This window comes from Anolis sagrei, chromosome 3 (assembly GCF_037176765.1).
Source record: "Anolis sagrei isolate rAnoSag1 chromosome 3, rAnoSag1.mat, whole genome shotgun sequence".
Taxonomy (NCBI): Eukaryota; Metazoa; Chordata; class Lepidosauria; order Squamata; family Dactyloidae; genus Anolis; species Anolis sagrei.
The window spans coordinates 214642101-214655394 of NC_090023.1; the positions used below are offsets into that span (position 1 = coordinate 214642101).

General features: G+C 38.3%; 1 protein-coding gene across 1 annotated transcript in view; it reads left to right on the forward strand.

The window, feature by feature from the left end:
• ARL3 (ADP ribosylation factor like GTPase 3) overlaps positions 1–12322 on the forward strand; it is a 49924-nt gene extending 37602 nt beyond the window's left edge. The window contains exon 6 of the mRNA XM_060768302.2: positions 8991–12322. Within this exon, the coding sequence (XP_060624285.1) occupies positions 8991–9038 (48 nt within the window). The 3' untranslated portion in view covers positions 9039–12322. The remainder of the gene's footprint in view (positions 1–8990) is intronic.
• Positions 12323–13294: the final 972 nt, after the last annotated feature.

Sequence of the window (13294 nt, forward strand, 5' to 3'; positions counted from 1 at the left end):
TATTGAAAATAAAATGCTGTAATATAATGCTATAATAAGAAGTTTGCAAAATCTCTCAATGGGGACACAATGGTATTTAAAAAAATGAATTGTGTTACTATGTTGTCACTATTATACAACAGACACTGATGATGATATAGAGTATTGGTGTTGAAAGAGTATACCACTCTTTTATGGGGGGAAAGAAAGAGGCAGCACTCTAATACGTGAAATATACACATACCATACAGCCTTGTCTAGATGCAGATTGAGAAACTGCACACAGAATGTATTAGGTTGATAAATTAGACCTTACTGCCTTGCACATCTGGTTGTGGTGTTGACAGTAGAGAGCAGAACTCGACACTACTGTTGTTGGTCTCTGCTTTTGATTGCTGAAGCTTTTTTGTGGGCATGAAATTTGGCCACTGGAACCGTGCCAGTCAAACAAACTACCCACAGATGGTAGAATGAAATGTTGCTGACATTACCTCTGGTGACAGTTAAACTCTATGGCCCCAAACCAAGTCTAGCAGTAAGCAATTTTCAAAACAACTGGTCTGGTGGCTCAGTCAGGATGAAGGTGTAGGTCTCACATGACTATAAACGCAAACCCTGTCAGTTCATTAGGCTCTCAGTACATGAGGATAGTAGTACACTTCTGCCACCCATGTGGAAGCATGCTTCTGCACATGGGTGCCCCTTGCTGGTTTGGAACATGTTAGTCTATTCAAACATCAAAAAATACTTTTGTTTTGGAAGAAAAGTTGTGTTCCAGCTGGTTTAGTATGTATGCATTTTCAGGGTGCAGTCCTATGTCCACTAACCTAGGAATATGCCCTATTAACTCAGTGGGACTCGCTTCTGAATAGATTTATTTATTTGTTTATTTATTTATTAGAATATTTACATTCTGTCTTATATTTGAAGATCTCAGGACAACTTAAAGTAAAAATCAATTTAAATAAATAAATAATAACAATTGTTTTAAAATATTAAGATAGATTAAACAGTTTGCCAATTAAAATCAGAGCACTTTCAAACGAGAAACCCATTTTCAGTGGTATAACCATAAGATAAGTGCATCCTGAATAAAATCAGTTAGGCCTGAAGGCTTTAATAAAAAGCCAGGTTTTAACTTGATGCCAAAATGATCTCCAGGTTGGCACCAATCCCTATAAGTGGGAGACAGAGGAGATGTCCAAAGAGATCACAGTTCCCAGATAGGCATATATAGAGAAAGGCATTCTCTCAGGTATTGAGGTCCTGATCCATTTAGTACCATCACCTTGAATTTAAACCAGAAATAGATTGGCAGCCAATGCAATTTCTTCAGAACTGGTATTACATGAATAGAATAAAATCCCAGTGAGCAGCCTGTTGTATTTTACATGAGCTGCAATTTCCTAGCTGACTTCTAAGGCAGCCCCACATAGAGAGCATTCCAATAGGCCAGAGTAAATTTAACCTGGGTGTTTTTTCATAGTTGGGAAGCACTACCACTTCTTTGGAGCAGTGTGCACCTTACCTCCTCTGTGTCACTCCTGCTGCCACTCCTAACTATCCACACAGCACCATGAGAACTCTTGGCCATTGCCGGTTTTTCTGCAAACATCAGAACAGGGTGGCCATGCAGATAGGAAGAAAGAGGGGGAATTGAATGGTCACATGGGCACCTGTCAGAAGATGCACCCATGTGAACCAGGAGTTCCCATAGAGTTCTCTGGACAGCTAAAAGTGGTGCAATGGTGACATGGGCATGATCTGTCCCCTTTCCCTCCAGTGATGAGTGCAGGGAAAGGGTAATAATGCAGTTGTCCTGTCTGCATAGTATATCAGGTCAAATCAGACCCAATCTAGCTGTCCAGGCTGCCCGAAGCCACAGGGTAGACTCCAGAGCTTCTAGCAAACTCTGGGGTATTTCTTAACTTTGTCTGAAGTGGGGCAAAATCGAGCCTGGATTTTTTTGGCTTGTGTAAACTAGCTATGAGGGTTTAGTCCTTAAGCACTCCCCAGTGGAGTAAAACCCACTAAGTCTGTTGGGCTTTACTTCTGAGTAAACATGTATAGGATTGCACTGTTTCAGTCCTGGTTCATGGTAACAAGGAACCACCCTGTAGTCTGTGAACAGAACATAATTTATTTACAATACTTAAAAGAGACCGTAAATATATCATCTGCCCTGAGTAAAGTACCCAGGAGGCCATTGCATCAATAAGAAGAGTGCAAGATGATAACCGTGGATATGAGAAAAAAGGGGGTTTCCGTGGAATTAAACATAAAGAGAATGAGTTAATGGGAAATGGTTTGTGATCGCCTCAAGGCAGAATATCAAAAAAGAATAAATAATGACAGCAAATGAAGAAGAAATAGTTTGAAGGTTATTTTAATTAGTTCCGCAGATGATACTATAGTGTCTAGAATTAGGTAGTTAAGATTGGGGATTTCAAGGTTAATGAGATTACATTATGATTAATACATTATATACATTTAGAGAATTTAACTATTATTTGAAATGGGTTTCTTTAAATAAAAATGTTAATTAAGAAAGGAATCTTTGGTGACCTTGCCCTAGTACCTTTTTGATATCAATGAAAGGTTCCACTGAAGAAGCTTTGGAGGTGGCGTATGCCCCTGGCTTATCCTCATGAGTCCCCCTGTAAAACAGCTCCATTGCCATAACTGAAGAAACCACTTTGCTTTCATGCCCTTTCCTTCCTTGCATCAATCAGGCTCATAGTATTGTTCAGAGAAGGGATTTTTTTCTTTTTACCACACACAGATTTCTACCAAATCGATTATTCTTCACAATTAACAAGCTGAAAGAGAGGGGGGGGGGGGGGGAGGGAGAAGCATAAGGGGTAGAAATCTCCTTCACAGTTTGGAAAAAGGGGCTCGTCAGTTTGTTGACGCTATTATGTGTTTATAAGACGAGCTGTAGGATATAAAAATGTGAATAGGCAGATGCTTGTGGCATTAATGTCGTCTAAGAGAACATCTAACGTTTGCATTTAACATACACTTTTATGTGCGCACACACACTATCAATGGTTTTAAAAATAGGGCTGGCATCTTGTTGATGTATTATGATGGTGTAATAACTTTATAATAATAACCTTATTCTTATATCCAGCCTTCATTTCGCCAAAGAGACAGGGTGGCTTACATGGGGACCAAGCCCGATATAAACAAAGGTTAGAAAGTAACACAATTAAAAACATATATAGTAAAATATATTAAAACAATAAAACCAATAAAATATAAGACATCATAAAACATAAACCAAACATCACATAAACAGTAGCAAAGAAAAGTGGGCACATGCAGATTTGAGGCTAATATGTCAGGACAATGGCTGTAGGGCCGGGGCTGGAAATAAAGTTCTGGAGATCCAACCAAAAGATTAGGCAGACTTAATGAGTAGCTAAACCCTTATTCAAAGACACATTGGAACATCAAAGTCTTCAAGTTTTTCCGGAAGGTGGACAGGGTGGGGGCTAATCTAATCTCCCTGGAGAGAGAATTCCAGAGCCGGGGGGGGGGGGGGCACCACCGAGAAGGCCCTCTCCCTCGTCCCCACCAACCGTGCTTGTGACGGAAGTGGGAGCGAAAGAAGGGCCTCCCTGGCAGATTTTAGCACTCATGCCTGTTCATAGAAGGAGATACAGTCACAGTGATAAGCAGGACCCGAACCATTTGTGGCTTTATAGGTAATAACCTGTACATTGAATTGAGCCCGGAAACTTATTGGCAGCCAGTGAAACTGCTTCGGTAAAGGCAACGTCTGCTCTCTGTAACAAGCTTCTTAACAACCTGGCTGCTGACCTTTGCACAAGTTGCGGTTTTTGGGCCATCTTCACAGGCAGCCCTATGTGTAGGTTAGCTTTATGTATCTGCAGCTGCCCTCCCTCCAGATTTGGCCCCTTGTGATTTTTTTCTATGGGTTTTTTTGAAATCCCGTGTTTATGTGAACCATCCAAGGACCCTACAAAATTTGAAGACCAACATTCAGGAAGTAATTGCCAACATAATGCCTGCTATGCTGGCAAGAGTCATGACAAACGTCAGAAATTGGTTTACTTAGTGTATGGGGAATGGAGAATGAGGGGCGTCACCTACCTAATTTGATCTTCAAAACTACATAAAACAAAACTTTAGGTATTCACCTACATTATAAAAAAAATTAAAGATTTCTGATTCATACAATGGGTTTTATTAAGTTTTTTAAAAAGGAAGTTATGCTGCCTCACCCTGTATAATAAAATAAACAATAATAATTGCAGACATGCCAGTTCCCCCTCACCTGTTCCGATCTGATATGAAGGGAAGATGAGAATTGTGGGATAAAGCAGATAAAATTCCATGCAGAAAAATTATGATTCTTCCTGATTTTGTCCAAATCATTGGTCTCTTAAAAACAGTAAAGAGACCAGCTTTCACAACCATACATAGAAAAGAGAAATACAACTAACTTTAATATTCTAACTTTAATATTCAATTATATATCTTGACACTTTGAAATTTTGTCTAGTTCCTTCTTAACTATGCTTCCAAATCCATAGTCGTCTTCTGATTTCTTGACTGCACTCTCCATTCCGATTAATGGCTGGGCCAAGGTATGGATAATTCATACTGCTAATACTGAAATGTCCCTTTATCACTATCAGTGAAAGTTTTGAATAAATATTTTTCAATACCCTTCCATCCTAGCTTTTGCACATATACATTTTAAATTTTCCTGATACTATCTGCATACATCAAATTGCTTTTCACACTTACTTTTGTTTATTAGGAATCCTATCCTGCCAAATTCATGAACATTCCCTGTGATTTAAGTATTGGTGGGGATTCAGAGGGCTTAGACCACTCAATAGCTTGATAGATGGGAACAAAGAAAAGGAAAGCGAGCAGTTAGCAGGGAGTGGGGCGTTGTATAGGAAAATATTGGAATCACCACATAGAGAAGCCTATATCATCAGGTGTTCAAGACCAGACAGTGATTGAACAAAAAGGAAACACTGAGATGAATCAACAATTCTTGATAATGCCCACACTTAGTGATCAAGGTTTGTTACAGATTTGTGTCCATGCTTGCTTTTTTGGTTTATGGCATAGATTCCTTGCTGAGGTATCTATTTGAGAATACTGGATCATCTCTTCGCTGTTTTGAAGCAGCACTTTTGTCAAATCTGTGTTTTTCAACAAATGCATATCTCAACCAAATTCTTTCTGCTGTGGTCCTGGCCCCATTCAAAAAGCCCTATCTTCTCTCTGATTTGCATCTTCAGCAACTGCACCTGTGATTGGTTATAGATGGAATTCTGTACAGGCATTCAAAGCTCAGAGAAAGAAAAGTGCCACTTTGACAGCAATCTCTTCAGGAAGAATAAAGCTGGGATGTATGGCACTCTCTGCTTTGTTTTAACAACAGCTGGATTGTATCAAAGACTTCATATTTCAAGAGGAGCTGCTTACTGTATACAGTGCCTGGAATGCATTCAGCATGTATCTTTTCTTCCTCTTCATTCTGACACCTGGGATGCTAAAGTTTTAGTCCTGACATAACCACCTGGAATCATTGATCCTTGCTCCCCTCACACTCCTATATGATATATTAAGACACAGTAGTCTCCAACATTCACTTTAATTTCAACAAAGCCCATAAGATGATTGAATTGAGGTCATGTTTAAAACATCAGTGACTATATTGTGTTAACTTCTTGTTCCTTCATATTACAGCAAACACCCTCCCACTTCATGGATCCAGAGCTACAATTTCAACTGTAGATCATCACATCCTTTACAGAGAGGAGATAGGGCTGCAATGTAAACATGGGTGTGCTGAAGCATCTATGCACACATTTATTTATTTATTTACTTTGAGCATTTGTATCCCGTCCTTCTCAACCTCCGAGGGGGGACTCAGCGCAGCTTACAACTGGCATTTAATAACACTGCTCAACAAAATAGCCCACTTATATACAAAATAGAAAATAAATAAGTACAGCAAATAATATGACAGTTGAAACTTATTATACTGTTCAAATTCACAGTAATCCCAAACGATATTGTATGGGTTTTGAACAATCACTCTGAAATTATATCAACATCGTGTGTTCTTATGCCAAGTTGAACATGAATCAAATTCACAGTAATCACAAAAGATATTGTATGGATTTTGCATAATCACTCTGAAATGGTATGGACGTTGTGTGTTCTTATGCCGAGTTGAACATGAATCAGCCACCCACTACTGGTTTCGGCCTTACTCCAGGCCTTCCTCTGGTGGTCTGAAATTGTTATATACATTAACAATTGCTACAAATATATCCATTAAACATCAAATAATAAAACACATTTGAAGGTACTTAGAAAGTTATACACTTGACACTTGTTCTCCTTAGAGATACAGGTTTTTATACTTAGTGGGATCTAGAACAAAGGAACAAAATGTGGCTGTAAGCATTTGTAAGTTACATATACAGAAAATAAATGTTTTATCAAGATATGAATGTTGATTTGAAAAATGGCACCAGTTTTCCCCTATTAGCTCTAGTTTTTGAAATATACCATTAACTATGATAACTATAGCTAAATAACTAGAGCTGATTCAGCTTATCCAATGCAATTTTCTGAATTAGCACCCCAAATAATCCCAGGAACAAGTCTAAAAACCAAGGCACCAAGAATTTATTTTGTTGGGATGTGTTAAAAAGTATGCAATCATCTGCTTTTTTGGCATCCACAAGGGGCTCCATAATTGAACTGCTGAGGATCTAGAGAGCCACTGGATTATACATATTTAAATGGGTTTGGAATTTATTCTTTGTCAAGGGTGTGTATAGGAAATGGCTTACCTGTAGATTAAAGTATGTTTGTCCTTTTTTCCTTGAAGCTGGGTGTTAATTTCATACATTCGTTCCCCTACAAACTAATTAGAGACCATCACAATTATTTGTGAATCACCTCTTGTTCTGAAAGTGAATTTTTGGATCGGTTCCTGCCTTCAAAGTAAAGTGACCTAGACAGGAATTGAAAAGCTGTTTGGAGATCACCTTTCCTCCTGTGCATAGTGCCTTGTCATTCTTTTGTCCTTGTTATACAGCCAGGCTTACAGCCACAGTAAATCCCATCATAAACTCTGTTTTATGAGCCTCCATTGTGCAGTGTTTGAGTAGCCCGGTATCCTATGGCTGAGCTCTCTTGTGTCATTGACAGTGTTTGTTTTACTCTATGGGAGGCTGTGGTTTGCTTTCCACTGAGAAATGGAATGCCTGGTTGTTGTTTTGCAGGGATGTATTGTTTATGGGATAGTTGTGCTGAATATCAAAGGAGTGTCAGCAGATATTTATTGTTTTAAGCTGCCTCAGCTGTTCTCCTTCAACAAATAAACCTACATTCAAAATGAATGAGGAGTGCTGCTTGCCTTGTATATCACAATATGTGTAAATATGAATACTTCTTTAGAGTCCGATTAAATCGGAATGGTAGGAACTGTTGAAAACCACTTCCTTCTTTGCAAGCAGATTTCTAAAGGTTGCAGTAGGTCTAAGACAGTGGACATAGTTAGCCTAACTGTATTTATTTTTCCCCAGCACTTACTGGTATTTTAATTGCAATATGCAAGGCTCCTGCAGAATGTAGAATTTCTTTTTTAAAGGAGTTGGAAAATAGAGATAGGACAGTTTATTGGGATTGCAGGGACAAACATGGCAGCTATAAGGCAGAACAGGGCATTTGCTGAGTCAATAACTTTTCTCTCGTTACTGCTGGGACATCCACTAAAACTTTTTCCTAGGACTTTTTTTTACAGCAATGGCTTCATATACTTCACTAGATAGAATCCCGCTTCTTGGCTCTTGTATATCCTTCCCATCTTCATTATTGGAGATTATTCCTTTTCCTTTTTCAATGTGTATGCATGGTTGGTGCACTTCCATCACATTATTAATTTTATCTGATTCAATGTGTTTTATTGTAAGCTATTTCATTATTTCATCTATGTCCGTCCGTCCCCCCCATTTTCTGCAACCGTGCATGATTTTTTCAAGACATGTACCAATGTAGACGAGCAAATTCAGCAATCCATGGAAAGCTCAAACTTGCTATCCATGGAGAAGAAAGCACAAATGAATGGTGCAAAAGAAATGAAATGTGGCAAGACATTAGTTTAGATTAGAGTTTCTCAAACTGTGCTCCTCCAGATGTTTTAGACTTCAGCTCCCACAATATCTAACAGCTGGTAAGTTGGTTGGGATTTCTGGGAACTGAAGTCCAAAACGTCTGGAGGAGCACAGTTTGAGAAACACTGGTTTAGACAGTTAACAGTGAATCCTAGAACTTCCCTTGTGCTTTGATTTATAGGTCAGCCTCTCCAAAACAGATCAGGATAACAGCAGTCGTACATTTATAGACAGGTTCAACCATGTCACAAGACAACCTAACAAACAAATCCAAACAGTCTATTGTATCAAAAACACATAGAAGAAGGCAGTTTACCCCATAACTTACCACTTGCCAAATGATGCAAAATCTTGACTCAGGAAAGGGCTATTCAGATAGCAAGTTTCCCAAAGCTAGTTGCACTAATGAGAAACCATGTCATATATAGGGTTGCTGTAAGTTTTTCAGGCTATATGGTCATGTTCCAGAAGCATTTTCTCTATCATTTCACCTGCATCTATGGCAGGCATCCTCAGAGGTTGTGAGGACCTCACAACTCTGAGGATGTCTGCCATAGATGCAGGCGAAATGTCAGGAGAGAATACTTCTGGAACATGGCCATACAGCCCGAAAAATTTACAGCAACCCAGTGATTTTGACCATGAAAGCCTTCGACAACACATTTCATATATAGCATTTATATATGATAGGAAACAGCGAGAGTGAGAAAAGAAAACACAGGCAGTGTTTTTATAAAATGGTATAAAGGATGACTTGTTGGGTTCTGGAGTTATATTGTTCTTTCTTTGTCTTCTAATTTTTTCTTTTTTGTTCTTTTATTCTTGAAGGACGGCATGAACTGGGTCTGCAGAAATGTAAATGCAAAGAAGAAGTAAGTTGAACTGAATTGCATGGAATTGGAGGGGCTGCCAAAGCCAAATGCATTAGCAAGCTGCTGGTGTCTGACCAAATATTCTTTTCCATCTGTGTGAGGCTACAGCTGTTAGGAATGGGAACAGCAGCAAAGCCTTCCACTCAAATGGGAACTTTACCTGCTCTCTAACATCATTCCCTCTCCCTGCAAAAATGAAATTTCTTCCTCATCTTCTTTTTTCATCTAAGTTATATTAAAGGTCTCCACCTTCATTTGACTGAACAGTGAGGTTTGAAAACAGAATCAGATTGTGATTTGGCATAAAGACCTTTTTAATGGGATCATAAAGCTAGAATGATCATAGCAATGTATAGAGAAGCCAGTATCAGTCTGGAAATCACTCAGGATGCTCCCCTGGTTTTGTTCAAAGTTTTTCTGATAAACCAATTCTTTGTTAGCATGTGTGCTTCAGTTATAACAGTCATAAATCCCTTGGTACAGTGCTGCGAGGACTGTAATGCAACTCACAAAGAGCATTTATTATAACAATATGTCCAGGTGTTTCAGTCCATTTTTTCACAAAGACACGTGCTGTAGCTTCAGTTCTTCAACTATAAGAAGCATCCAGCACAAGGTATTCTGTAATTTATTCAAATAAAACAGTGTCAGGCTACAGTGGCATGTTGCATTTATGGTTGGCACAAACATTTCCAATAATTCAGGCTCAGTAGAGCCAAGATTTTTTTGGCATGCAGTCTGTTGGACTATATCAATTCACGGAATGAGGATGGGAGTTTAACAACATTGTGGCAGTCAATTTAGTGTGCAAAGTCTTACTGCAAACAGCTGTTAACAGTTTTCTTTGTCCTTTTTGACGTGCTTTAAGGCAGGCTTTGATTCAGTGTTCCTGAGACCTACAAGCGACATGGCAAATGTGTTTATCTCAGGCAATTCAAACAGTCACAGACTGAGAGATTAGCCGGGTCATTGTGGTGTCCATATGAATTGCTGTTGAGGCTGTACAGTCAGTTTATTGCTGCTTTGAAAGTCTGAACCGCTTCTGTACATTCAGTTTTGAACTAAATTGCAGACCAGGTATACAAAATGTAACAGCATAAATATTTTTAAAGAGAGAGATTCCTGATTTTAACAAATATTTCATCAGTCTAATTAGGAGTTTCTATAGAAAGAGTCATTGCGTTCATTCTGAATGCAAAAAGAGAAAACCTTAAGTTGGTCTATGACCTCCCATAGAATATCTGCAGGGAAGATAGCATCCTGCCCTTTGAAGAATAGGCATATTTAAACTTGACAAATCTTAGCATATTGCCACAGTGCCTAGATATGAGATAGGAGGCTGATTCTCACATCTACGTCATCTGCTCAGTTTGTCAATGTTCACAGTAATTTGGCGAGGCAGCCTTGCATGCAATGAGTTTAGTATGCAGCTTTCAGATTAGAGCAAGAATGTTGGCTTAAAATTGCTGTGGCAACTATAAAGCTCTCTCTCATTAGTGGAAGGGAGTAAACTTGATTTGCTAAACCTCAGACTTTTATGTGCATTTTGGTGAAAGTCAGGGAACATAAATTGTGAATATAATCTATTGTCACTCACTACTTTGTGGTACAGGATTTCCTCCTTACTAATCTAGAAATAGGAACTAGAAATAGCAACTGTCATAATTTCTCATTCACTTGGATTTGAACTTTTAAATTGCTGTCTCACCTGATTCATAAAGTTTGGGACTGAAATAACACCACAAACATACACTATCAGAACCAGGGAGAATATAATAAAGCACAAATAACAATCTAAATCATTTTATTAAAAGCCCCCAAACCTTACAGCTAACAATATTTAGATTCACCGACTCTTAAATTCACGTAAAATATATTGCTCCTTTTCTGTTGGGAAGCTGGTGACACCTCACAATTATTATTATTTTTAAAAAGTACAGTCCTGTACAGATCCAGTTTTATATAAGCCACTGAAAATCCTTTCCCCTCACAACTGAAGTCCAGTTTTTAAGTGGGGGAAAGTAGCCAACTGTTGTAACTACTTGTTGGAAAGGTTTAGCATTTCAGAGCATAATGTCGATAAAATTCTCCCCTAAAATCCGAGATATCTCATCCTGTCTTTTCAGTTTAGAGAAAATACATGTTTACTTAATGGCCTGTGCACTAACCAAAAGAAGCACACAACTCACAATTTGTAAAGCAACCTGCAGCTTCTGTATTTTGCATACAAGTCGCAGTTCTCCAAACCATCAAATGGTAAATACAGCATCTCCCAATTTTATCCTTGTTCTGTCCCTGCCTCTTCTCTTTCTATAAATGTTTGGAGATATTTGGGGGCGCGGGGGGGGGGGGGAATCTTACTAAGGCATGTGCAACTCCTCAAACCAGGAGGCATCACTGTGGTTCATCAATTTTGACAAGCCTCTAAAACCTGCTTGCTATTTTTGAGCTATTTAAGAGCTACAAAATGGGTTGGCCTGATGACACCAGAGGCCAATATGCTGTCTTGAAGAATGACCTCTTCTGGCTGGATGCTTCACAAGATGCATACCAAGAAGTAGGACAATTATGGAACAATCTCTCTCTTATTCCTAGCAAAAAAAAAGAGAAAATACTGTTCTGATTACAAGAATTCATATCCTGACTATTTCAGTCAACTATTTTTCAACCAATGGTCCATGATTTTATCTAATCTTTTTTATCCTGGTACTGTTATCAGCGCTCTGAATATTTCTGGTGAGTTCAGTATGTACTGTGGGAAAGCTTTCCCATTACTTAAGTACCGTAAGAGACATGCTTTGAGTCCTTGGCAGGCTAATTCGCTAGTAAATTATCCTTCTCTTTTTCTAAAGAAATGCATATTTCCTGTCTGAATGTCACTATAAGATGTCTTGATACATTTAAAGGCAAGCCGGAATGGCTGAAGTTTAGTTGAGAGACCTGTGTAATTGTTCACATATTAGAATGAAAAGAGAGCATGGTTCATGTGACTTAATTACTTATTCTTTTAATTATACATGGCTCAGTCTGCTCTTTGAACAGACTTTTCTTGTATGCCAGATTATGTTCAGATGCTTTAAAAAGCCATAGTTGTAAACCTGATCCAGTGTACCGTCTTTTGCTTTTTCATTCTGTATTACTTTAGGGTACATCCAATTTGTATGAGTTCTTTGTTTTCTTCTCTCCTTTTTGAAGTTAATTAAAAGGGAGTATGATGATATTTGGTGACGTTATGCCTCAGTGTATTTGTTTAGATGTTTGGCAATAAAATTTGGTAGAAATGACAAATATTTTGTGATTCTGTATTATTTTAAAACAAGACCTTGATAGGTAATTGAGGAACCACATCTCAAACTCTTCTGCAGAGATTGCTCCAGTTTGGTGTGACATTGAACCTCCATCAGCTTCATCTCCGTCTATGGTAATACTTCTGTATATTGCTTTTGTACGCATGGAGCCTTGTAGCTTAAGCCTTGTATGGATAGGCTCTCCTGTTAAATTTTTACTGTCTCTAGATACTAGTTTCACTTTTCTGGACAAGAGAAGCTCAACCTGTATACCACACTGGTTCTTAGATACTACGATCCTTACTGGAATCAAGTATTGAAACATGTTAAAATACCAAATACTATGTATTACTGGGTTTCAACTCTATTTTTTCACTTGATTAAAATGTGTTTTACGATCAGCTCCTGCAGATGGATTTTTGTAAACTGGTTAGTTTAGGCTTTTACCAAGAAGCCCAAGAATTTGCAATACTGAATGGAAAAAGTTACAGGAAAAGAAGTGATCAACATAAAGATACAAAAATATTACAACCTGTCCTATGTCAACTACATCAGGTATGATGTCCAATCAACTGGGGAGAATATTAGATGTTTTCTCTCAATTTGGGGCCAAGAAATTATTTATTCCAATCTCCTCCCAAAGTAGCATACCCGTTCATGTCTAATTTCTGTAATAGATTGGATATTGAAAACATCTCTTTGGTGAACAAATGCCCTGGGAGAAGTTGAACTTGTCGCCGTATTATTTATTATTTGCTTTCAGGTTTCTGCATTTCCTTCTCCTGTTGCTATTCACTATAGAATGCCATATAATTTACGATGGATTTGCTATGTGACCTTGTTTGTATGTCAGGTAGGGAGAATTACACCCAGAAGCTTTTACATTTACATGATAAATTGGGTACTCTTAAAATGACAAGGATTTGGTTTGGCCCTATATACTCAGATTCTGGCCTGAAGAAGAACTAAAGGC